Here is a 27,505-nt window from a genome sequence, read left to right as displayed (position 1 = left end):
GTGAGGAAGCAAAGCTAGAACATGCTGAAAGACAGCATTTCTGTGATGTAATCCTACCTCATGTTGTCAATCTTGTTTATCATTGTATTTATACCAGTTCTTACTGACATATGCAGACAAGTCATACATCTCTGTGTGTATATGTGGGATTCCTGTAACTTTCCAGTTGAGATGACTTTCAGTTAATCAGTATTTTCAATGGTAGCTAAGTGTTTCAGAGATATTTGACCAATTGCCTTCTAAAGCGTACCGCCTTCCATCCAAGTTAGGCTCTCTTATTTAATATAACCTTTTAGTAATTATTTCTCCTCCTGTGTAACAAAGGCACTGAGGAGTTGTATTAAAGCCTTTTCTTTGTGGCTTGAAAAAAGCTCCTGTAGGAAGTAATACTTCCAGAAACTTACGCTGGGTAGCTTCGTTATTCTTAATGTTTAATTACATGTTTCTTGAAGTAAGTCTCATTGAAGTAGTTTAAAACTACTAGTTTAAAACCATTACTCCTTGTCCTATCACTGTAGGACCTGGTAAAAAAATAACCCTCTGTCTTTCTTAAAAACCCCCTTTAAGTATAAAAGTATATTTAAGTATTAAAATACTTGAATTTCACTGGATTTGCTGCATTATTATATGCTACTTAGTAACTTTCTATTTTGGAGCATACACTGACTTGATGTATCAAATCAGATATGTTCATGGGTTATGTTTGCTGATGGATTAACTGCTCATCATCACTTCCTTATGCTGTTGGTCAATAGCTCTCAATTTCAGGATATGCAGAACAAGAAACAACTGCTGTGCAAAATCCGAAAACCTAAGAACCAGAACAAGATAGCTGATGCATTTCTAAAAACCATCATTAGGTTTCCAGATATTTTGGATCTGAGAAAGACATGTTCCTTTAAGCTCTTATTATGTTCCTGTTGATCTTGATGATGATATCTTATGATACCCAAGTATAACAAGAGCTTGATTCTTCTCTCCTTTTCTGGTTTTAGGTAGGAATTAATTTATACATTGATATGTGTGCATACTGAGCAGGATCCATTAGTCAAGCAATTAGAGGCATGGAAGAAGGGCATTAGTGGCTAATGCCACATCTGAAGTAACCTAAAAATTCTGTTGTGGTCTCAAAGATGGTATTGTTTTGTCACAGAGCTGTGAGTTCAGCTGCTGGTGTTCCCTGTTCAACCTGCAGCACCTTCCAACATGAAGATGGTGGTGGGGGCTGTCTGTATCTGAGTCAGAATGTGCTGCAGATTACTGCTTCTAGCATTTGCAGCAGCCTGGCTGAGGGCCTGTTACCTTCTTGGTATGTAATATCTAGTTAGTGTTTGGCCCCTTCTCCCAGCCCCGATCAGTGGCATATGTAAATAAAAAAATGCTTCAGTATTTCAAACAAAGGACATAAAATAATCTTTAATAAAAATGAACTTGAGAATTCAAATGCTCAAAATGAGCACCTGCACATTTCACACACAGATTTCCACAGTGTTTACACTCCCAATTTGAAATACTCTATACATTTATTTTTTTTAATCTGAAACATTGAATGAACTCTTATATGGCATGGTATCTTGTCCTACAGCTACTCTAAAGAGCACTCAGGATGAATTAAACAAGAAAGCACTTCAGACTTTGGAGAGGTGAGTAGGAATTTTGCAGATACTTGCACTGTGTATTTTTTTCACAAATTCAGAAGAATTTTTCTTTTTATGTTTCTTTTTCCTCTGCGTTCCTTGCTGGAAAGTTTGAATACAGTTCATTAGATTTCATCAGTAGTCTGTCAAAACCATTTTTGTGATGGCTAAATGCAGTGATTATTTGATTGAATATCCAAGGTAAGAGTACTGTTCTGCCACCCTAGAGAAAAAACCTTAGCCCCAAATTAGCTGCAGTGAGATCTACAGTGCTGGGAGATGCAGCTTCCTCACATGATGCCAGCTGCCAAACGTGGAAAGCTAATTTTGTCTCAATTCCTGTATGAAGCAGGCTTAAAATCTTATTTCCTTCATGGTGGGAAAGTACCTTCACCGTCAGAGTGTAGGCAGCTATGGGGTTACCTGGCACCAGTGCATTGAGGGGAGAGAATAATTGCTGTCCTAATGAGTGTTTACATGAGCTGTTGTTGGAAGAGGAGATTCCAGAGCTAGTGGTACAAAGCAGGCACCACTCACCTCTCCTTAATCCCTGTAGTTTTGGGGAAAACTGTTAAAATGGCTCCACCCTGGAAGCAACTGCAGATTACACTCTTGTGTAACTACGCTTGAGACCTCAAGTAGAACTGCTTGATTTAAACCTATTTTTGTCCATTCTGCTGTCCAACCCACTGTAAACGTAGATGCCTACAGACTACAGATAGCAATTAAATGGAAGTTTATGCGGGCTAATGTAATGTGCCGCCGTGGGTGGGGAGACAAAACTCACGACTCATGCTCCAGGTGCTCATGAGACAAAACAGCCTCATTTATTATTCAGAACTCACTTAAATACCCAATTCAAATTTTCTGGGCCAGACAGACATTGGCTGATATTTCTCTCCCTGCTCAGCTTCCTGGCCAGTGATGTGCTTGCTTCTCATCTTGAATGGGTCTGGCCGAAGGTCCCCTATGACTTATCCAGGGACGTGTTCAGACATGAGCTAGGCTACTGAATTAGATTTGTGTTATGGTCAGATTTACTTTGTCCAGTCCAGACCAGCTGTACTGTGATAATACTGTGACATTCTAAGTCTTGGGCTGAAGTATCTAAGTTTGTTGTGGTCATAATTACATAAGTGAAGAAAACTTGAGATCTTTGGTATCTCAAAGTACAAGTTTAGCAATTTGAACAACGTTAAAGGATCTTAAATGTTTTGCTGATGCTGACCAAGAAGGAGCCCAACATGTTTGTCTTACACTGGTTTTGTAGTGAGTGCAAGAACTGAAACCACAGATACAATTCTGGATATTTGCCTTATGGAGGTCTGAGAGAGAAAAATTTTAAAAGCCATTTATTGATTCAGTATTTGGATCAGGAGTGTATTTGAACTTTTAAGTCACACTAGTTTGTGGACTCCATTGTCATACATTAACTTCTGACCAATTTTAAGGAATTGTGGTACTGCTCTGCTTTTGAACTTTTGGGGTTTTTTTATCCTTTGACCTTTCCCATTGTCGGTGACTTGTTTTCATGGTATCTTAACTCTATCTAGGAGGCAGACAAGCTTCTTGCCAAACAGTAGTTACTCAAACTTCAGCCAACAGGAATGTGATAGTGAGCTGATTGCTAGTGTTTTTCTAAATGCTTAAGTTTGGTTTCTTTCCTTTTTTTACCTTCCTTGTTTTTTCACCTCTTTTTGAAGAATATGCATGATGTCTCAAGCCATGGTTTGACCTGAAGGAATTATTTTATTGTTACTTGTTTATTATGAGCAAATCAATAGTTCTGGCATGGTTTTTTTAACCATCAGTGTTGTTAGCCTGTCCTTTCTCCCTCATAAGGACATTAATTGTGCACACTTGAGGGCTGGCAATGCAGGTGCAAGTTTCCCTGGTGTCCTGGAACGAAGCCCAGAAAGAGGTCAGGAATGTTAATTGGCTATGAGGGAACTTCCTCTTCCCCATTTCTCCCATGTGAAATGACTTCCCTGTGCTGCAGAACTATGAGTGAGCTCTGTGAGTCACAAGGAGAGAGAATCCACTGGTTCCTGTCATCAAATAGTTCCTCCCTCTATGTCTTCCCTTTCCAAATTAGGAGTCTACGGTCAAAAATTAAACTAGAAGCTGCAGAGTGGAGAATGTTTTATGTGTTTGAGCATCAGCTTGTGTCACAGGCTTCTGATCTTTAGTCCTCTACATGCTCACAGTGACTTTTTCAGTGCTAACCTAGCCCTCTCTTAATGTTTTAAAAGTGGCAGTACAGGAACAAGTTAGACAACTATGACCATCACCTAAATAACTTAAAATAATGCTTTGTTGGGTTTATTATGAGCTCAGAGCTACTTTTTCTATATTGGTTATCCAAGTTCCAAAATGTTAAGTGGTATTTTAAAAAAGATCATGTAACTTGTATAACACCCTGGCAGCTGTGTTTCTCATACTTTTTCCTGGGATTCTGGCTTAGCCAGGCCAGCACTGTTCTGCTTTTTATCTAATTTGTGTGCTTCTCCATTACTGGACTAGTTTTCTGTGGGGAAAGACTGGGTTTTGTTCTGTGCTTATTTGACTCATGGTGAAGGAGCTCTGCAAAGCGCAATCTAACAGTCGCTTTTCTTTTTTTATTGTGTGGTTGTCCTTAAAGAGCACGTGACCTGGCCCCCGAAGATCACCAAATCATCCTTTACCTGTCACTGCAGCTGGCTCTTGTCAGACAGGTATGTGAAATATTTGGAAATCACCGAGTCACAGGAGGGTGGAAGGGCAGTCCAATTGAACAAGACCCAGGCTTGCTAAACAGGGTCCTATCCTTCCTGCATTGTAACCAGTAACAAGCAGTCAGAATACATTTATGTAAAATATTTTTTAATTCTTATTCTAAAAATAATAATTCTTTAGCATGTGGAACGACCTTCCCTAGGGAATGTGTTCTGCTCTAACTCCTGAGCAGTCTTGGAGCAGCCTTGTATGTGTGGGATGAGCAAGGTGTTTATTCCTGTTCTGTAGGTATCACACTGTGTCCCACTGTAGACTGCTCCAGAGGCTCTCCCATTACTGCCCGATTCCGTATCATGCCAGATTGTGTGCTCCCCATGCTGGGATTGCTTTATTTGATACTTGAACACATTTGACGTTAGTCTTTGATGTGTGCTGGAGCTCTGCAGTGAGTGGGATTACTTGGCATTTGAATGCTGCTGCAGGTGTTAACTCATAAAAATGAAGCTGATCAGCAAATGCTCTGCGCTGCCTTTCAGGAAAAAAACCCAACCATTTGGGTTGTGCTTTATTTTTCTGCCCCTCTTTCTTAAAATTGGCATGTTTTATTTCTTTGTCCTTTCTGTTTAAAAGCTAAAGTCCTTATTGGAGCAGCTTTGTTTTTTAAATACCTCTCCAGCTAGATTTGAAATTTCATCATTGTAGTTTCTTTCTTTGGCAGGCCTTCTTCTTGCTGCAGTTTTCTCTCCTTAGTTTACAAAATGGAGTTGAACAGTTGTGTATTTCTTGCTTTCCTGAGCTAAGAGTGGATCTGTGGGTTCATTAGGTTAAACTAATTGTTCCAAGAGAGCACCCTCTTGATAATGTCACTTTTGTAGCCCTTTCATAATGAGAGCAGTGTGCTGTGAGCCTGCAATAAGAAATGATAATTAAAATGGCTTATTTAACTTTCTCATCTGCCTACTGGCTGCTTTATGATGCGGTTTGCTCAGGGTCTTTCATTAAAAAGCACCCAGCTACCCTTTTTTCTCTCTCAGCATTTGCCTCATAGGGAGATTGTCTGTCTGCTGCCTCTTCTGGTTGCCTTTAGTAAAAGCATTACAGCTTTTCAGCTGCTATCCTGAAAAATAAAATAAAATGTTTTTGTAGTCATTGTTTTTTTGTTGTTTTCACTGTTACTGGCATTTTAAGTCATTACCCTTTCTTTTTCTCTGTTTGTAGCCTGTCTTTGCAGTGTTGTTTCGTCTTTCTTGTTGCATTTCCCTTCCCTCCTGTTCTTCCCATTCAGTCTCTTGTCTCTGTGTTCACTCTCCTCTTTTGTCTAGTTCACCTATATGTTTTCATCCTTGGTGTTGTGCCAGTCTCCTCTACTCCCACAGCTATATGATCTCAGTGTATTATGTAGTGTCAGCCTGACCCCTGCGATGGTGCTCATGCTCTTCTCCCATCAAGTGAGATATAAATCTTTAACACATGCTTGGACAGAGAGGAGATACCTGAGATATCTTTATTTTTAGACTGCTGTAAAATAGCCTCCTCTTCTTTTGCCAGTTTACTTAATTATAAACATTTTCTAATGCATTTTTAATATCCTTAATTATTTAAAGTATCTAATATGTTATCTTTCTGATTAACTGAAAGATAAATGATATATTTTTTTGATAGATTGCATTAACTATTGAACATCACAGTTAGGGCTTTCTTCAGGCAATGCTATAATACAAATAAATGAGGCCTTTTCTACATAGTAGGTTATAATATAATACCTGAATGTTTTTCTCAACAAACAAGTCTTTTTGTTCCCATAGTCAGAGTCAATAAAAGATGTAACTGTACCCAGCATTGAAAAACACAGGTATCAGCTTACATAGATAAGAGAGTGTTTTCATGGAACAAAGCAAGAGAGGCAACTAACCAGTAGAGTGCCAAGCAAAGCTGGAGCAATTCATCTTCCTTGCAAGGCTGTAAAATATTTCCAATAGCACTTGTCTCTGTCACTACAGGGCAAGGCAAAGGGGAAATGGAAAAACATAAGCATCCCTCTGACATGAGATGAGGATGTGACAAGAAGAGAAATGGTTATAAAAGGTTCATGCAGCATTGGCATTTGAAACCACCAGCAACCAAGATAAAAAATTATGATGATGAGCTTTGTGTGTGCACCTGTGTCTTAAAGACCACTGAAGCCACTGGGAAGACTTGGAGGGTCTACATCAGCCCCAGAGTGTTTTAGTGGATTTTTCAGCCAAACAGTGTAGAATAACCTGTTCTGTGAGGAGGGTCTCTCAGTCTGGTTTTCCCCCTGAGCTGAAGTGCCAGGAGAACAAGGTCCGTACCTGCTGCAGTGGGTACCTCCACCTGCAATGCCTGGCTGGCAGCTGGCCAAGCCAAGAGACAAATGAGACTTGTAGCTCCCAACTCTCAGTGGCTGGTTTGGCTACTTTTCCTGTTTCTGTGGTAACAGCACTTGGATCAGCAAAAACAAGGTAGAATGCACATTTTAAAGCTCACTGATTTTAATGCATTGCCTTGTTTTTTAGCAGACCAGTTTCTATGGAAATGACTCTGTAGTGTCAGCAGCAGTCTTGTTACTTTTAAGTGTTGATTCTGGATTTTTGGGGAGTGGTGGCGGTTGTGACCTTGACTGCCATGTAGATCAGTATTGGATTTCTCAAAACATACATAGTCTTCATACCATTTTAATACCTGATTAAATCTAACCTTTCTTTTCATTAAAGTGAGAAAGGAATGATGACTAAGGGTCAGCAGCTGTGCACTGTAAGTCTCACCAGTTTCCTGTGGATTTCGAACAGACCTCAGGTTTCAAGTGGCACTATCCAGAAAACACCTACTTCCTTCCCAAGTGTCTGGGTGTACCACTAAGATAAACATCAGTTAAGAGACCAGAAAAAATATTTTGCCTGTTTTGCCCAGTTTTTATTTTAGTTTCAAGAAGGAAAGACTGCTGTCTCTGCCCCAGAAGAGGAGCTCTATCTAAGGAGGTATTCAAGAAGTGCTTCTTTCAGTGGCTGCTTGAATGTAGGTAGTTCTGGTCTGTCTTTTTCCCAGACCAGCAACTACCTCCTCTGCTGAACAGCAACATGCTCCTTTTCTGCCTACATCCTAGTCTAGATTGCTCTGGTGATCAAGAATGGCTAAGAACTAAGTAATAACCCATAGAAGTGTCTACCCCTGCTTTCCCGAGGTTCTGGTGGACTGTAGCAAGTCTGTTTTCAATGGAAGCACTTGCCAGTCAGTAAAGCTTACTCCTTTCCATGCTATAAAAAGAGGTGGAGTGGGTAGTTTTAATGATTAATTAAGTGTAACTGTCAACTGATAAGAAATTACAGGGCCTGAAAATTCCTTTAAGAGCTCCTGCTTCATTTACCATTTTAACTATCCAAGTTCATTCTACTGTTAGTTACTGTCAAACTCATTCTGTTTCCCTTTTTATACCTATAATTGTGACATACTATCATTGTTTTCAAGGAGACATATAGCATTATTGAAATCCTACTATATAAGAGGCAGCCTAAACAATCCACATTGTGGCATTATTTTGGTAATGCTGCAAGATGGCAAGATGCTATTTCTGGCCTACTGCAGCATCTTTGCTTCCTAATCAGTGTAATGTGAAGATACCTGTGTGCCATGCAAAACATGGGTATATTTGTTAACAGAATGATAAGTCGGGGAACTGTAACTTTTTCAAATTGCAGGCCCTACTTAGACTTTCAGTCCACCTGAAATGAGATTATTTTAAATGCAGTACTTGTAGGGAATTTTAAATAGCAGCCTGCCTCTGGTAAAGCCCTGATGTTTCAGGATGCCATCTTGGGTGCCAGCTTCCATCTTTCTCAGCTTATATAGTTACTTAAATAAAAATACATCTTTCAAAAGAAGTTTGTGTCGACTGCTGCCAAATATTTTGCTTCTGTTGATCTGAAAATTTAGTTTGTATTTCATTGCATCTGGTCTATTGCAGGTTGTTGTTTCACAAAATGCTTTCTTAAAGGCATAGAGTTCATATTATTTTTGTCCACTGTTTCTAATTATGCAGCAGTACTGTGTAGGCTACTAATGGTGTTACAGCACTAAGGAGCTTTTTGGACTCAAGTTAGATGCCAGGGAAACATTATTAATTTTCAAAACCAGCCATTGCCTGTGACTCTGATGGTACTAGAGGGAAGTGATGAAATGAGATGAAACCATTGCAGGCTCATGCTACTGAAAAGAATTGCTTTAGATGACATCTCTTTCCGCACTATGTGGTTGCATGTCCAGCAGGCAAAGGTTTGCAGGAGTGACCAGAACTTACTTTTTTGTTGCTCTATTTCATGTATGTTGCAACAGTCAGAGAGCTTCTTGGATCACCAGGCTCTCTTAGGTGTATGGACCTACCTGCATTTTGATGCTGAGTCCCTTTCAACACATAAAGTAAAGTCTCAGTTTGCACATTCATATGCGAGTAAGGTCAGGTACTCCTGAAGTTTTGAAGTCCCTCAGTAAAGGCATTAGTTACAAGTGTTATTCTTTGTCTGATTCATACTAGCAAATTAGGATCCCCTACCCTAGTCTTAATCATAGAATAGTTTGAAGAGGACCTGTAGAGATGACCCAGTTCAATCCCTGCTCAAAACAGGATCATCTGTAACAGGTTGTTCCAAGTCTCCTCCAGTTGTTAGGTTTGCATGTTTTCTTTCTCTTCTAATGGACTTTTCCCCAAACTTCTATTTTCTTTATGAGTACTTGTGCTGCTCTGGGACAGAGAAATAGAAAGAAATAGAAGGGGTTTTTAGTCCGGAGTGCAAGAAGTCTTGACAGCAATTTGTTTTAGCAAGTCAAATTTATATATCTCTGGTATATCTAATAATAAGCTCTGTGGACAGGCACATATGGGCCCATCACTGTCTTGTCCTGGCTCCAAGTTGTCTTATCATTGCTAGAATTTTTACATTGTATGAAAATGTGTTCTAGTAAACTGCTGAGGGAGCATGGGTGATTTAAGCCAACCTGTTTACCTTTGCAATGGGCTTTAATAACACATGTGGTTAAAGTAGCTCCACTGACAAGCAGTAATTCACTAAAGCTGAGCACTCAGTCATATATCCCAGCCTGAATCCAAGCCAGGACATTCAGCAGTTTTGACGGTGTGGGCCAGATGCCAGTTTGGACTTATGTCTGGAGAAGTCACGCTGATCTCCAGGCTTGCATGGAGTCACCAGTGTAATAGAGTAGTTAATTACCATGGCTCGTGTGTGCACAGCAAGAGAGAAATGTCACTTGGACATTAGGATAGAGTTGTCCTATGAACAGAATATACCCGGCTCCCAGAAGGATACGTGGGATCTAGATAATCAGTAACTTCTGTTGTAGCTGCAGGCAGTGTAATTGTTTCTTTCCTTAGTTGTGTGCTACTTGTTTTTGTGAGAGGTCTGTGGAGGTGGTGGGAATTTGACACTGGTGGTATGCCAGGGTAGTTCTCTGTAAAGCTTTGCTAGAGGGGAAGCTCTCATAGTGGGAAAGAAGGAAGTACATTCTCCATCTATTAAGAGAAGGAGCAGGGAAGCATACATAAGGAAAATAAATTTATACGCTTTCATGCTTTGTTTTCTACAGATTTTCAGAGCCACAGAAATGAAATAATTTGCGTAACAGTAATTTCAGACACTAGAGAATCTTAAAGAAAATCCTCAACATAAAGCTTACTGGTAAACAAACAAATGAAAATCTGCTAAGAAGTTGCCTTTTGAACAGATAGCATGAAATAATGTACTGGATCACAAAGAGCATGTGATATACTTGCATTCATTATAGTTGTTTCCTGCCAAGTGAGACTTGGTTCTAATAACATGCTGCTGCTGCTGTGACTGTCAGGACTGCTCTTCATATCACTGCTTGCAAATACATTTCTTTTTCTGACAGCATTTTAAATCCTGATTCTTTTACCCATGAACATTCAAGGGTATGTTATTGATCCAAATCATGAAAGGCTTTGTACATCCATTATGAGAGACAAAACACAGCAGAGATATGTCATGCTCACCCCCAGGTGAAGAGCCAGCCACCCATCCTGGAAAATGGAGCTGAGAGTTGGGCCTCTGTGGTAGATCTGTTTACAGCATAGAATCACCATGCTAAAGAATGAGGGGATTGATTGGATCAGGTCTGTTGCTCTTGTTTATAAGCAGTGATTTAGTAATGCTGCAGACTTTTTTCTCTAGACTGTGTAGGTTTTTTTCAAGCGGTACAGTCTGTTAATTCTGGCAGCCTGTTTTGATAGTATAAGGTGCCTAAGTAGAACTTCTTCAGAATCTCTAATTACTCCATTTGCTCACATTTTTGGGGTATAATGTAGGACTGAAGAAGTGATGTGTTATCTTATTTCCACCCCACCTCCTCCTAGATTTCTGATGCTATAGACCATCTTCAAGAAGCCCTGCAACTGTGCAAAGATGACATGAATTCACTTCATCTACTGGCCCTCCTCTTTTCATCTCAGAAGCACTATCAGCATGCATTGGATGTTATCAACATGGCTGTTGCTGAATACCCAGAAAGCTTTAGGTAAGAGTCGTTGCCTGGTGCCATACTCCAGTCAGGAATGAAATGCTCACTAGCTTTGTTGTTTGCAGTTATACACAGGGGAGCCTGTTAAATTGCATGCGTTGCTGATGTGTCACTCTCCTCCTGGAGAGGGTATTCTTTTACTGTCTTCACAGTCTTTCTGTAACCGTTATGCTTGCTTTCTTTTCCAGTACTTGTCTTTCTGTATTATGCTGATGGTGTTGTTTCCTGTACATCTCCCTGTAGTTTTTTGTATTTCACTTTAGATGTGGAGAAATGAGCATGATACAACTGTGACAGTGTCTGTATCACAAATAATTTTGTATTTGGTAACTTCCTGCTTAAAACCAACTTTTTCTTGCATTGACCATTGTTTTGATGCTCATCTATGACACAATTTGCTGCAGTATGACAGCTGTGGAAAAAGATCATTTGAAAATCACAAGCTGTGATAATGTATAGCTGAGAGGAAGGATGATTTATGATTTATCTGCTTAGGAGTAGGTTGAATCAGCACAGACTTCTTGGAGGCAAAGGCTTCCCCTGTTCTATGTTTGACTCAGACCTTCATCCATCTGAGGGAGGTAAATTGAATTCCATGCAATTTACTGTCATGACCTTTCAAAACAATTAATTTGTCTGTTCTGTGCAAAAATTAAAGCTACTGTAATATTCTCTGGTGATTTCATACTAGCTGAGTTTCTCCACCAAACTGCAGAAAATCCTACTGCATTGGTGAAAAACCTACTTTCGTTTGGAACTGCCTGTACTTAAATGGTGTTCTAAACCTGTGCATCATTGTCTTTAGATAGCCTGTGTTCTCGGGAGCAAGAGGGAGCAACCTCCACAGGTTTAGTCCAGAAGCTGAGTGGAATATTGTCTAAATAGAGCAAAGGAAGGTCAAAGGAAGAGTGAGACTGTCTGACTGTGAGCTTGAATGCTTTAGGGCCTGTCAGAGTTATGGTGCTGTATCAGCATATAATGTTTTTATTGCAAGCTGCATGTTGCCATTTAAAAGAGGTTTGCTGCCTGTGTTTTTGAGGTTAGTTACTTTGTGTATGTGAGGAGCTAAGACTGTCAATGCACATCTTTGAGAATGAAGTGGAAATTAGTAATGGAAATGCTCTTAAAATGATGCCAACATCTCTTTAGAGTGTGAACATAGGTATGACTAAAGCAGGAAATAGCCCAGTGGCTATTCAGTGGCTGCTGAATTGTATTTTAAGGTTTTAAAGTAATAAACATAATAAAAAACCCTTATACAGTCAAAGGTCACATTGTACAGAGATCAGATGTTTGTTGAAGACTACAAAAACACCTAAAGATACATAAGACAGAGGAAGAGGTTGTTCATGTCAGGAGAAGAGTGTTTGCCTTGTCCGATTGACCCAACTGGTCCATCATGTCCTGGATCTTTCCCCCAGCAGTTACTGATTATCTATGTTTCAGGGGAGGACAAAACTTAGCAAACATTGTATGCAGAGTGGCTTGGAGGGCTGCTGGGTGGGTTCCTTTGTGCTGTCTGGTAATCTGATTTCCCCAAAACTGAAAAGAATACTATTGCTTACATTTCTGTGTGTGTGAATTTTGGTGTGCACAAAGACCTTTGCCAAGAATAGGTTGTTTTTGATAGAAACAATTGGTATTGGTAGTGAAGGCCCAGGTTCATGCTTGCTCCTAGACACAGCCTTGCTAAAGTGTGTGCCCTTGGAAGGGCTTCTCTTTGCTCCTTGCATGCACAGGCGTGTATAATAAGGCTGACAGTGAGCCTCATTCACAGGTACACATGGATGGATGACTAGAGGCTGGCTTCCCTGTGCCGTGTGTCCTGTCTCCATGTGGGTCTTTCTCTTAACCAGCCAGCAAGTAACTCATTGTCTTGGTTCTAGAAGACAGGTGTCTGCTAGGGAGAGCAGGAGCCTCCCTTGGGATGAAAGAATGTAGACCCCCTCCCTCCGAATTATTATAATTTTGAAATCAAGGGGGCTTTCAGGCAGAGATCTGGGGATAGGAATAACAGTTCTTTACTAGTATAACCAGGCAAACAAACAAACAATAACTACAGAAATAACAAGGAAACAGAACCAGGGACCCCGGGACAGCTTTCTCAGCTGAGACGGGATGGAGGAGAGGCTTTGTTTTCACAAACCCCTCGGGCGGGCAGTCCCGGTGCTCCTGCAGGGCTCCGAGGAACACTCAGCTGGAACCAGCAGAGACGAGCTGAGATCCCAGGCCGGTGGCTGAGGTGTATCAGCAGCTCCGCGGCGATGGCTGGCACTGTCACACGTCCCAGCAGGACAGGGGGTGCGAGGCCACCAACGAAGAGGGAAGAAGGAGACGAAGCAGCAGCTCCATCTGGGTGATGGTGAATTCCCTTCTCAGCAACAGCTCTGCGCCCCAAAGTGTCCTTCTCTGAAGCTGAAGAAGCCCGCCAAACTGTCCCCGCCCTCCGCCTTTTCCTGCCCCCTTTCCCCCTGGGCCCAGCTGAACTCTGTATTTCTCAAGTACCCACCAAGTACCTGCAGTGAGGTTTTTCCCCCGCAACTAAAGGGTAAAATTTCCACAGGTGAGCCAGAACTAAAAGGAGGACACTTAACCCTCAACAACTGCCTTATAGAAAAATGCTAATTTTACTACTGTATGGAATGACTACAAGATGTTTAATGTAAATAGTGTAGGCAAGTTCAACTGCATGATTTTAAAGCTGTATTTAAAAGTGGTTGATTATTTTTCCCAGTTCACATTTTTATGAACCAGGCAACTGTGCAATGTGGTGCCTGGGGGCTCCCTTTCTAATAACATCTTTCTGGAAGCGCAGTTTGATGGCATGTATCAAGAAACGATGATGAAAGCTGCATTAAGTGACCTTAGAGCTCTGTAGATGTCAGAAATAAAGTCCAGAAACATTACCCAGATGTATGTCTTAAATAAAAAAAAGCATAAGATGGAAAAAATTAAGGACTTAGCTGACCCAAACTACAGCCATCTCATACTGTTTCCCTTATCTCTGTGTGTAATTAAAGTGAATAAGTTCCTGCTTTCTTGGTTTTATATTAAATACTTCCATTACAAAGTTTAGGAAATATTTCTTCAGGATAGTTCATGTAGTTGACTGTTGGCTGAAACAGTTGGAAAAATACGCTGTATTGCTCAGCTAACACACAACATCCTTTGGCATGAATTTCATAATACTGACTTAAATATGCCTGAAAGTGCCCCTTGTTCATATGTTTAAACATTTACTACACATTTCAGAGGTTGATATGGTGCTCAGGGTGGAGGGATGTGAAATGTAAGCACTGAATACAGCGAGAGATGCAGTGGTTTGGACTAAGCTGTTGAAGAGCTGGATATCCAAAAGGCACAAAATGAACTTGGGAAGATGACTTCTTGAAAGGTGACATACAGCAACAAATCCACTACATTACAGTCTGTGAGTGACTGACTGAATTTGAACACTTAAATGTACTGTCAAGCAATGACAGAGGAAGACTTCATAAAAGAAGGAGAGCCAGCTATGCTAAGCATATTGCAAGCTGGAGTGAGCCAGAAGAAATAGACTGTCTTGCCATGACTATAAAAGATAGAAATAGCAACCTTTACATGGAAGGTATCATCTGAAAATTGCTGATACCTCTCTATGAGGTGAGGCTGCCCAGGATAAAGCTTACTGATTTTACATCCTGTCAATGATGGTATGCTTTTAAAACAAGCAAATGAATGTAGTACCAACAACTGGCTTTGGTATATATTTTCAAAAGAACTATCTTCAGCACATTTGGGTTAGAAGACTCCTGTTAGCATCAGGTGTCTCCTTTCCAGGTCAGTAATGCTTATCATAAGCCTTTCTGAAGATGGGTTCCTTTAATTTGTTTTCCAGCTCAAAGGCTAGCCTTTGGTTAGTGTTCTACCTGAGTCTGGCAATAGTTAACTCTGCAGGCTTTTCTCAGAGAGGAAATAATGTTCATGAACTCTCCTTTGCTCTCCAGGGGATCCTCTTAAAATAATTCATTGTTTATTTAGAAAGAATTTTGCTTTTTAAAGTCTGTATCTGTCTCACAGTGTTCCATGCAGAAGTCCCATGGATTTAGCAGTCTGCAGAATCCACCACAGAGCCTAACATGCTCCTTTCTTTTCAGCTATATTTCCTCTTTCTAGTTTTGCTTGTGTAAAAGTGTCTTTGCCTTCCTGATTCAGCCACTCTTCCAGACAACTGTTTTGCTCTCTGGTCATCATCATTAGAACTTTTCAGTTCTAGTCGGTTAGCTTCCGCCATTGGAAAAAAATTATTACTATACCAAGTATAAAGTTGGAAATGGCATATCAGTTTTATGGGTACTCTATTGCTCCTGGACTGCTTATTCAAACCTATTCTGTTGTTCACAGATAGTATTCAGATAGTTTCTTGTCTCCTGGATGGCTGCCCATTATGTTAGAACAATACAATCCTCTGGCATAACATGTCACATAATCTAATTGCTGCCCAATGTGATGGTGAATATTTTGTTAAATGACCATGTCTCTGTGAGTGTTCTTCATGTTGCACAGGGGTTTTAGCAGTCTTAAATGAACAGATGCTAGTATTCCTTGTCTTTCTAGACAATAAGTCACTATTCTGTTGCTCTCAAAGTCTGTAAGCTATTTACAAAGAGAAACAACAGAATTTTTGGGAAGCTGTTCTACACATAAAGACTCAAAAAGAAACAGGTGGGTTGGTGTTTTGGAGGAATGTAGCTGTCAAATGTAGGTACTTTTGTTCTACAAAAAGCTAGCACAAAATTACTGTAAATGTAATGAAAAAAAGGCTCAGAAGACCAATAAATATTAAATGTGTATCTTGGAAAATGTTTTTTAAAAAGGCAGTAAATTCTGCTTGGGGAATTGTGTGTACTGTGTTGGTGTTGTTTTAGTAGAAATGTTTTTTTATTATAGCCAGCCCTCAAAATATGAAGTCCTCTTCTAGATTAGAAGTGGTTTACTGACAGAAAATGTCCTTGATTTCATCACTGCTACATTAATTTCATTAAGGACATGTGACATAATCATCTGGCAAGATTTATTTGTCACAGTCTGGTGCAGACTTGCTGTGGGGATAGCTATTCTGTGGAATATAAGCAATGTTATTTACCAGTTGCTTCCATTCACCTCAAAAAAAACCCAACCCTGATGTAAAATCAAGATATCAAAATGCAGGATTAAACTGTCATTTCCAGTTTGAATTCTCTTCCCACTGCTTGTCAAGCTCTTTCTTGTGTGTTGAAAATAAACAGCTCCTGCCTTCTTTGAGCCATATCTTTATGGGCACTGGTAGAGTCCTGCAGTACTGTTGACAGCAGTAAAGTAGATCTATGTCCTTGCCTATAATCATGGAGAACACAGTCAGTTGTCTCTCAGTTGATGGTTTGCCCACATTTGTGTTGTGGCTGATCTACAAGACCACTGTTAAGTGAAGATGGTTGTGCTGCCTACCCCTCCCACCTCATTATTACCCCTCCCACACAGATATTACAGCTGTGCATGCCCTGGAATGGTTTTACCACTTTTCTTATGGAAGTGGTGGTGGCCTCTTAGCTTTTAGTAATCAGATCAGCCCATTTATATGATACCAGTTCATCATTAGGCAGGAGGCAAGGAAGCCAGTACATCTTGGTGAGAGAAGAGCTTGTTAAAATTCTCAGAATACTGTTTTGTTTTAATTCCTCAAGGGTGTAAGATCTAAGGCAAGGACAGATTCATATTTTGGCTGTAGGATTTGATCATGCTAGACAACTTTTATTCAAAACTCTTAAGGGTGGAGCTTTTGTAAGATGACTTCTTGTAGTGGTGTGTTCACACCCTGGCTGGTGAGAGTGACCCAAAAATGTTTTTATTTCTTTATTGATGCCCCAGATAATAATAAAAAGTAATAAAAAATGGAATAATGTACTTGAGAGATACAACAGTACTGTGCTACAAGAATACAAAATATGTTAGGCTTCTGTGATTCACTTAAGCAAGGGAGATGTGGAGATGGAAGGATTGAGCTGGGGTTTTTGCTGTAGTAACCACAAATGTTTACTTCTGTTGGCATGTTACAATTCTTCGCTTTTATAGAATTAACCTCAAAAAACTTTGGTGATATATTGCAATAATTGGGACTATACTCTGTAGAACTAGTAATGATATTGAGTATTTGTATGGCAAATATATGAAGGAAAAGCTTTAAGGTAGTCTCCTGACTCCTATTAAAGATAGCACAGATACCTAAATCTAAAAAAAAATTAAGAAATCCAAAGGTGCTTTCTTCTGGTTTGGATTTATTTCCACACTTCTGGCACTGCCCCCCCTCACCCGGCATGATGAAGCAACAAAATGAATTCTTGAGTTACAGTATCCAAGAGTGGATTCTCTTATGGCAGGTTCAAATTACATATACATATTACTGTAAGGATCGCAGTTTGATCTAAGACAAAAATTTAGCAAGTGAGCATGATAGCCTTTTATTCACCAGCTTGATGTGGTGGAAAGGAATATCCCACTAGATAATGTCTGTTTGTGCCTGGAACGGATTTGTGTTTCGTGTACTTTTCAAACCATCTTAAAATTACAGGACTGGATTCAAGGGTAACTGGAGAGAATTCCATTTTCTTACAACAGAGATCAGGATAAAAGGAATTAAATGGAGCTTAGAGAGGAAACCTACTGCAGACTAATTTTCTAAGTATGGTATGAAAAGAAGGAACTTAGATAAGCAGTTTTCCAGCCTTAACACTAGTGGTTCAGATCTTTCCTCTGGATGAAAATTCAGTTTTGTTTAATAACTTTTTTCTCTAGTATCTGAGTAAATGGCTACTGCCTCCATGTATTTTAAGGCCTTTATAGTGAGCAGCAGTGCGTCTAGATGTTTGTTTTGGCATTGGAGAGGTAACACTAGTTAAGCAAATGCAGACATAGGGCATTTCAGAATGGATTCAAAAATGCAGCAGTAGCATGGCTCACTTGAGTTAGGAGCCAGAGGTTCTGTAATTCAGAGCTCTGTATATCTGCCTTACCAATGAATTAGTCCCCCCAACAAACACTTTCCTCCCTACTAAGGGCCGTATTCTTTTGAACAGCTGCAGCATGTTCTGCTTTATATTCAAAGGAAGCATTTAGGAGCCCTGTCTACACTGGATACCAGAGTATATTGAAAAATAGCATGTGTGTATTATCTGGGCAGCAGTCATTGTCAGTAGGAACTTTTAGAAATGGAGTTTAGCCACAGTATGTGCATGTAGGGGTTATCCAAGGTGAGAATGGACTTAGTGATTGAGATCCCTGTGTTTCTACCAGGTGATTTTGTGACCTCCAAAGGTAGACCTGGGTCATGGAGATCCCAAGGAGAACCTAAGGTGTGCTCGCTGCCTGGAAATCAAAAAGAGAACCAAGGGAGACAAGTTGTGTTGGTGTGGGAAGCCCAGCTCTAAACTTTCCCCTCCTGCTGTTGGGGTTACACAGGTTTTCAGTGGGGCTGAATGGGGTGCTAGCTTTTATTAGAAACTTCAGAGAGCGATTCTGTCAGAAAACAGGGGTTTAGAGCCTTCCTGAACTCCTTCAAGCCACTCTCAACATATGGATAAAGGAAAAAACAAAATACCCTGCTTATCTTGTTTTTTCATTGCTTCACATCTGGTGAAGTTGAAGGATTTGGAAAGTCTGCTGTCAATCATACAGATATAATAATATAAAATTGTTTCTTGGGGCTCTCAGAAACTAATTACCAGGGAAGTATGGGAAAATACTTTCTGAGTTTTCTGAGACCTTTAAAAAGTCTCAAATGTAAGGATGATCAAGAGTAATTTTTTTCTTGGGCATTGATTTTTGGGAATAAAATATAGAATTCACTGAGAATTACTGTTGATAATCATTACTGGAAAACAGATCCTGAAATACAGAGAGGCATGGATGTTGTGCTTAGCAAATTGTTTTTCAGTGTAGGAAATGACTTTCCAGAAAGTCTACAATGCGGTCAAGTTGTGTTGTCTTGAGATGAGTAGTGTATAATGCTCTGATCACTCAGTGAAAGGATTGGGTTTTTTCTTTCCAGCTGGAAATTTCGGACTTGAGTGACTTCTGCTTTAAGGTCCTAGGAGTATTTATTTATCTAATGAGAAGAGCACAAAATGTTTTGATTTGTATTTTCTTCAAAAAGAAGAGGGAGGGGAATTTGTTCAGATGTTCTGAAGAACTCACCAGGGAACACAGACTAAGTATGGTAATTTTTCAGCCACAGATGTGGTTTTTACCTTCTGAAAACAGGGAAAGCCCTTGCTCTTCACTGTCTTAGAAATACTTACAGTAATTGGCAATAATACCATCTAAGATGCAAAGTCAGCTTGTGTTACCATTGTCACTAATTTCTGCAGAACCAAATATGTTAGCAGGCACAGTCATACTATTTAATATTAGTCACTGTTGGTGTTACTTAATATTTTAGTCTCTGTAAAAGAAAGATAATGATGAATGGAGATGTTATCATGGAGAGAGAGATTACAACCTGGAAGTTCTCTGTTACCAATGTGTCTTAGAAAACATCATGACATACTTCTTACTAAGCTAACATTTTTACAGCAGGAAAGAGATAATATGGATACTTTTACTTTCCCTTATTCATTTTACCTTGACTTGAAGCTTTCTGTTATGTATGTAATTTGGTATTAAGGTTGTATTTTACGAGGAAGAGGAAGTATCAGGATGGAGTGCTAAATGGCCTAATCAAGCACCACAGTCATTAGCAGAGTTTTTCCCACATACACCAACAGAAAATTCAACCCAGAATGATGCAAGTATGACACAGAATTGTGTGTTTCTGAGCATTGTGGCTGGACATGTGAACTGCTGAAAATTTATGGAGTGAACTGTATTCCATATGGCTCTAACAGCTGGAGAAGTGGCAGGAGGTTGATATCTATCTAGCATCTCAATCAAGTTCATACCAGTAAGCAGCTGAACTGAAATTCATAGTGAATGGACTCCTGGACATTTTTTAATATTATATTTTTCTTTTATTTTTTTCCTTCTGCAGTCTGGCTGTTTGCATCTGCTGTCTGGGTGCTTGTGATAACTTGAGATTTTCCTGTAGTTTTTCTTGTATTTTCTCAGGACAAGGTCAATGTCTTTCCACTGATGGTATGGTATGGTATGGTATGTAGCACAGTGGGCGTCTGAACCCAGCTGGGAATATACATGTCTCTGTAGTCTGTATAATGAACAGGAGAGATGACCAGCAGGCAAGTAACTGTGTTGCTGAGTGATAGAGGAAGCCCTGTTTCCTGCCCCATGAGTTTCATCAGTCAGCCATTTTGTATGATTCTTCAAAATGTGCACACTTTCTGTGTTGGGAAGAAAAAGGGAAAACTCTTCCAGTTGGTATTTCAGTAATGTTTAAGTGTGCAATAGCGCACAGTGGGAATGATGTAACCCAGCATGAACAAAGGGATACAGTAGCTATGAAGGTTAGCTTTAAGTCTTCTCCAGCCCTGCACAGACCATTGCAGCAGAAGTGCTTTGAGAGGCCAACGTGATGCAGAATGGCACTTGAGGAGAAGAGTATGCGCCATCTCCCACCCCCAGGTGCACATGCCAGGGGCCCCACCCGGAGGAGTGGAACTCCCTGCCAGATGAAGATGCAGAAATGACAGATGAGCACTGAGTAGCCTGGATCTCCAAAGTTTTGCAAGGCAGGTGTTAAGAATGAGTACTTGAGATAACTTAAAAAAGCTGCAAGGGTATCAGTAAAACCCAGATTTCTCAGATCGCAGTGCAGCCTTGAAAAGAGGTGGGGATGCTCCATCACAGCAGGTGAAGTACTAGTGGTAACTAGCACTGCACAACAGGATCAGGGATTTTCCTGGCCTGCGCAGAGTAGTCACCAAGGCTTAGATGTCCCATGTACTGTGTTAAAGCTAGCAGTAATGTGCACCTCAAGATGTTGCTGGTAGACCAGTGTTCATTTAGGGTAATCCATGTTGCTGCCATCCAGCTGTGCTGATCTCACCTCTGGAGGATTTTTAATCTGTGTGGGATTGCTTTAATCTGTGCTCTTTGTACATCTGCAGAAAGAGTGACTCCTGAGAGGGAGAGCCCAGAGACTTTGGCTGCCTTTGAGCCACCACTGTAGTGCTGTTCTGTAGTAGGATTTGTTGAAAGCTGTGCACAGTTTGGTTTTCTTTGCATCCAGAGTGCTTATGTGAATTAGTGCTATTGCATATACATACTTTATATGTAAAAGTCAGGATGCATATACTAAATGATGTTTTGCTGAAAAGCGTTCTTCTGAAACTAAACTGGATGGTACATTTTCTTGTTTGTTGCTTTGCCTTTAAAGCAGATGGAAATGCCTGGAGTATCCTTTGTTGTCACGGTTCTAAACTATGTCTCATCTTAATCAAGAGGCTGCACATTGTCAGTTTGGAAATGCCAACTGAAATGAGGTTTTTATTTTCCAAGTCCACTTAAGGAAGAAGAGATTCAATATATATGGGGTTTTTTGAGCATTCACACCAGATGATTTTCACATATAATATGGATTGAAACCTGCTCTACTAGTAACTCTGGAATTATGTTGCTTCTTTTTCTGTGGCAGCCAGCAATTGCCTGCTGCTTCACTGGCTACCTGCAAACATCTGGGTTTCCACAGCAGGGGCATGGTCCTGTGCAGAATCCCCATGGGGAGGAGGAATCATGATGGATCATGCAGGATCATGATGTCCAAATGTGTGTTGTGCACTATCTGGTTTTGCAGGGCAGGAAAACTTGTATTTGAAAGCCTGTGGTCTTTTGTGGTATTTCCCTTCTCTGTACTGCCCTAGACAGGGTGTATTTCTTACTTTGGCAGACAGATTTTATCTCACATGTGTGGGATAAAAGACTGCTTTTGAGCGAAGCCCCATTACATATCTTCCAGTTGGGGGAAAAAAAAAGAAAAAACGAAAAATGCATCTGGATCAAGCTATTGTTTTAAAAGGTTTGAGCGATATACAGGGAAAGGAAGACAGCAAAGCGAGCTTGGCTTAAGGCTTACCCTTACCCTTTCACTTAATTTTTGGAGTGATTTAGAAACAAATGTGTTCAACTTTGGCAATGTTAGTTTATTATTTAAACCTGTGATGATACTGTGAAGGACAGTATCTAAATAAGCTGCTGCAAGGGGATTTTATTCAGCTCATTAGCTGTGATAGCAACACTGAAAAGTGTATAGGGAGTTCTAGTACAGATTTTTTATATTCTAGAGGTCAGTCTAGTCTTAAAAGAAAAAAATAACTTCTTCAGATGTCTCACCGGCTCAAAGCATGCCTAATCCTTGCAAGGTTTTTTTAACTGAAGTTCATCAGTTATTAACTTAGACTTGACTCATTTCTCCACCTAGATCTTCCACAAACTCCTGATGCAAAAACTGTATTTTAGATGAGGCAGTATCTATTTCTGTTCTCACCTAATTGGCCTCTGCACGTGGCAGAGCAAATGTCTCATTTTATACGATTTAGCAACTTGCACCCTGAACCTGGGAATTCAGAGCATAAAAAATACAACAGCTGAACAATCAATTGTTTTTTTCTCTACGACTATCTAAGCAATAGTACAGTGTCAAGTTGCAGTGCCACAAAAAGAAGCAGTACTCACAAATTATTCCAGCAGGTACTCATTATTTGCCTACATCGATGTGGCCTTTAGTCTGGGATTAGTTGCCAGACATATAAGAGACAGAAATTATGGTTTTAGGTGTCACTGCAAGCATTGTTATTACAGGGAAGAACCAATGAAGCAATTCTGTATTGAAACAGCACCTTAAGAAAACCATGTTTCTTACAGGGTAGGACCCTTAAGTTCTTAAGTGCCCTTAAGCACTTACCAGGCTGTAATAAGCTGTAAGACTGGTTGCAAGTAATGTCACAGCTGAAAAAAATAGTGTTGCTCAGTCATTAAGGACAAAGCCCTGTAGAGGTTCTCACGAATTAATAAATTTGAAATGCTTCCTCTGATGTGTGAACTCTGAAATTAACTCCACACTAAGAATAGCACTAAGAGGTGTCAGCTCTGAGAGTGGAAGGGAAAGAGAAGGTACTCTATTCCAGTCTTCTGTAGCATTTAGATTGCTTAAAGCTTAAGTTAAGGAGCATAAATGGCTACATCTGCCATTTTAGAAGTTAATTAAATAGTGCTGTAGTAGAAATATTAGTAGATCATCGGCTTGACCCAAACCTTGACAATGCTTACTGCAGGAAGGTAAGTGTACAAGCAGATATACTTACAGTGTCTGTACTTCAAGTAGACGAGAAGGAAAGCCACACTGTTTTACCCTGCTCAAGTAGGGGAAAAAAGTACTGCTGAGAATGGTGCAGTTGGTCTGAAGCAGACTGGCACATTGTGTTGGAGTATCAGCATCAGATGACTATCTTAAAAAGTGTGGTTCTGTCATCTCCCTGCGTTCACTGGGAATCTCGTAAGCTGCTTTTCCAAGATTATCCATAATAGCAGTTTGTCTAGCTGAAAATATCCCCCACAAGAACAAGAAGAAAATTACATGAAACCAGAATATATTACAAGCCAAGAAAGTGAGCATTTTTTTTATTAATGGATGTTTAACCTCATCAAACTAAGTTGATGAAAATATAATGAAATAAAAAAAATTCAGTGCTGCAGGATGTGTTGTCTACATGGTGTGTTTCCTGGCTCCAGATGTTTTTTCCCATCAAATTCAACGGTCAGTCAGCAGATTTTATTAAGGTTGATTGCCAGTTTCTCTTGTCCCTCTCAGCCACTGCTAAGAGCATCAATTTTCCATGGAGGAAGTCACTGCTCCCTTGCACAGTGCACAGTCCATCTAAATTCCCTCAAAATTGTAGTGTGTATTGTCAACAGTGTTGATGTTTTCAGCACTTAAATAGTGCTGTTAAACTGCTGCTCAAGAATGTGCCCTATTTGGCACAAAAGCATTTTGAGTTTGGGCTTGGAATAGAATTTGCAAAGGGGACTGCGGACAGAGCTGCTACTTTCTGAAGTTTAAAGCTGCAGTTGTGTTAGGTTTTATGTAACAAATACTTCATGCCTTAGTCAGGGCCACTTGTAGTGACACTAACTATAGTAACAAAACCAAGCTTCTAGCTAGTGAAGGAGCAGTTTCCAGTGAGCAGGATATCAGTTTCTGATCCAGTCCCTGAAATATGCTTATTTATCATTTTTGTGTGTAATGCTATTTTAATAGCTACTACTGTATTTTTAAACATATTTAGAAATTTTCATTTGTTTGCTCTTGGTGTGTTTGTTGTTTCTTTTCCTCTTTTTCCTAAAATCTATGGAGGGACTTGCTCCTTTTGCGTTCAAATGGAAATGTTCTAATTATATTCCTGCATTATTTACTTGTTTTCCTAAAGAAAGGGGGATTATGCAGTTGGGCTTTTTATACGTTGAGCACTTTTAGAAATACGATCTGATTTAAAACGGGTTTTGACCGTATGTTAGAAGTCCTGAAGATAAGTTTCTGCAAGTTTTCTAAAAGCAGCCTGCTGAGTCAAGGCTGGAGGGGGCAGGCAGAGCTAAGCCATGTGGTGCCAGGGTTAGGAGCAGGACAGTGGGGACAACACATGGGGACGTGGTAGCAGCACTGCAACACTGCCAGGGGCTGGTGGCTCTGGGAGAAGGGATGGCAAAAGAGACAGATTGCACTGGGGGACAGGTGCAGAGAATGCAAATCTGTAGGAGATTGCACACCACCTGGGAAAGGACAGTTTGTGGCATTTAAGTGAAGACTGTATAAATGCATACTGTTTGTTTCTGTGTCTTACCTGCTCATTTGCATGTGTAACAAATCATAGCAGAATGAGTAAGGAATGAAAGGAGGGATGCTGCAAGTGGTAATCAGCACATCTTAAAGCCTGCGCATGTTGGAGATGAGGTAAAAGGCTGGGTCTCAACAAGGCCTGCGGGAATGCACCTCTCTTGGAAACCAGGGAATGGTGGTACTTAGGTTTTCACAGAAATTCTAGCCTGAACGTGACAGTCTGGTTAAATAACAGCAGAAAAAACTATTATTCTGTTAATAAAAAGGTCTTGTAAAACTTCAATGGAGAGCTTTTCTGTTGCCAGACAGATGTTTTATGAGGAGCAGAAAGATGTTTTTGAAGAAAGCATGGCATTTACTGAAGCAAGCTGGAAGCACAGGAATGGCTCCAAAGCTGTAAGTGTTTGGACAGTCTGCCTGTGAATTTCCTTATTCTGCGTTCATAAATTAAAGAAGTGTTGTTTTTTTTAAGTGATCCCTAACCCTCCCTTCTATTGTCTGTGAATTGTCTTTTCTAAAATTTGGTAACTTTCTGTTCAAATGACTCCTGAAACACCAGTTTGCATTTATGAGCCTCCAAGAAAACTAAATGTGCTACTGCACTGTATTTCCTCTTTCCAGCAACAGCTAGTCACTCGTACCAATTCTCTGGTGGCAGAGTATTTGGAGCAGCAGGAAAGGAAATGAAGGTGAGAAAAATAGAAGGGAAAAGAGTAAAAGAAAGGAAAAACTGTTCTTTGGAGTTGAGGGAAGGTAGAAAAATCCATCTGAAGGTTTTATGTAGTTTTTTGCGGCTGTTTCTGTAATTCAGAAAATTGGGTAATTCACTTTTTCTGCATAGTGAGATGTTATTTTTCCAACAGCAGATAGGGAGCAAAAAGCTGTTCTGTTGCAAAAGCACATTTCCTAGATGATGTATAACTGTAGTAAACCATTTCCGCTCCAGACTCCTTGCAATGATACTCTCTCTGAATTTCCCAGGAGCCCTGTAATGCATCAAACATTTTATAATCAATTTGTAGACCAGTGAAATGTAGCTGTGATTGGGGAAGAGTAGAACAGCTGTGTAACAAGGACCAATAGTACGTATCTGATTAGGCTGTGAAGTTAGGAAGAATAAGCTGCAAATTGAAGCTGACAAGATAGTTGTAGAGAAACAGAATATAGAGAATAGAGCTGGAGTTTTACCATATCATATAAGCTAAGAAATGTGAATTAGGCTCCTTAACATCTGCAGTTAATTAAGACTTGGGTTTTACATTTCGCTTAAAATAATGTCCTAACAAGGGATGGGATGAGTATTAAAATATTTCACTCTTAAGGGGACAAATGTAATCTTAAAAGCTCCAAATAAAAGCAGTTTAGTTCAAAGTGTTTAGGAAAGCTTTCCATATATAAATGAATCTACCCCTTTCATTTGACAATCGGAAAGATATTTTTTTTTTGCTTCCTTTAAATCAGCTACAGCACTAAAACCAATAATAGAACATTAGTAGAATTGCTAGAACAATAGAACAATTAGTAGAACTGGCTGGCTTTTCTATCTCTGCTGCACAGTTCTGGTTAGGGTTATTAAAGAAGAACTCAACTTTTGCTTTCCTCTCTGTTTTAATAAATTAATTATAGAAGAGTTAATGTAGGCAGTAAGTTTCAGGGTTCATTCTACTGTTTTGTTTTCCCAAGAGCATTTAACTTTTATGTTGTGGTATAGCAGCTCTAAGAGTACAGCAGTTTCTGCATGGTGTCTCCTGCATAAGTGTTCTTGTGATTTGTGGTTAACAAACTAATGCTTGTGGATTGGATGGGTTCATCCCTTGGGTTTTTCTAGAACAAAATTCTCAAAGCTGTACATTACAGTTCCCGTCAGAATGGTGGTAGTGTTGAAACCAGATAGCAATACAGTAGTTGATATAGTCTGTTCTTGTGGGTACAAGGGCCTGAAATGCGGAAATCACTGCTTTTAGGGTTGTCCTTTTCTCCTTCTGCCAGTACACCATGCTCATCAAAAATGTATTTATAGGTGCCTTGGGGACTGGTCTTTGCTGTAAAACTCAAGAAAAGTTGTCTGAGGATCCAAGCAGAGACACAATTTAGAGCAGTCATAGTATTTCTTCCACTCTTGTAATTTAGGCATGCTTCCAGAGTAGCAATAATAAACCATGGAATGACTCATTTGACAGGGTGAGTTTAACTTTTTATTTATGGCAGCAAAATAAAAATTTTACAAGTGGATGTGTCCTGATGCCCTGCCCATGGGAAAGGAGAGGAAGAGATGACTCCAGTGCCCTGGCTGGTTTTTCACACCTGCACAGGGAATCTCATAGTTGATTTGTTTATCCAGAGAGGAATCGTGTATGTGAGCAGAGCCTCTGTGTGCTGCTGCAGATGCTGCCCACAGCGGAATGTGGTGTCTTTTAATTGGGATGGAGCTGTACCAAGCCACATCAGGCTGCCCTGTCAGTGCCTTAACAAGAGGGAGCACACAGCTTAGATGGAGGCAAAATGTTGGATTGGTTTAATCCATTTCCCAGGGTGGTCTTTGCTGGATTAACTCCTATAGAACTATGTTATGGAGCAAACCAAGTAGATGATGTCTTTTACAACTTAAGTAGTGTCTCCATGGTAGCTTTTATGGACTTGGGCATTATATGGTCTGTGGTGGTTGTGATGCAGTGGCTTTGCAAAAGTGGTAGTTTTGTACTTGAGGCTTCAGTTGTCTATTGGCTGTAGTCCTGAACATAAATACCAGAATTTGTATCCATTGGAAATACCAAACTGCTCAGAAGAGATG

General features: G+C 40.0%; 1 protein-coding gene across 4 annotated transcripts in view; it reads left to right on the top strand.

The window, feature by feature from the left end:
• TTC7A (tetratricopeptide repeat domain 7A) overlaps positions 1–27,505 on the top strand; it is a 206,679-nt gene that overhangs the window by 78,988 nt on the left and 100,186 nt on the right. For all 4 annotated transcript variants that reach the window (XM_005532709.3, XM_014261259.2, XM_014261260.2 and 1 more), the window contains 3 exons: positions 1,586–1,643; positions 4,279–4,351; positions 10,756–10,916. In XM_005532709.3, coding sequence (XP_005532766.1) covers positions 1,586–1,643; positions 4,279–4,351; positions 10,756–10,916 — 292 coding nt within the window. The remainder of the gene's footprint in view (positions 1–1,585; positions 1,644–4,278; positions 4,352–10,755; positions 10,917–27,505) is intronic.

This window comes from Pseudopodoces humilis, chromosome 3, assembly GCF_049639895.1.
Source record: "Pseudopodoces humilis isolate 2021_Gansu_Grassland_sample_001 chromosome 3, ASM4963989v1, whole genome shotgun sequence".
NCBI lineage: Eukaryota > Metazoa > Chordata > Aves > Passeriformes > Paridae > Pseudopodoces > Pseudopodoces humilis.
The sequence above is the reverse complement of the archived record's forward strand: the minus strand, read 5'-3'. Positions and strand labels throughout refer to the sequence as shown.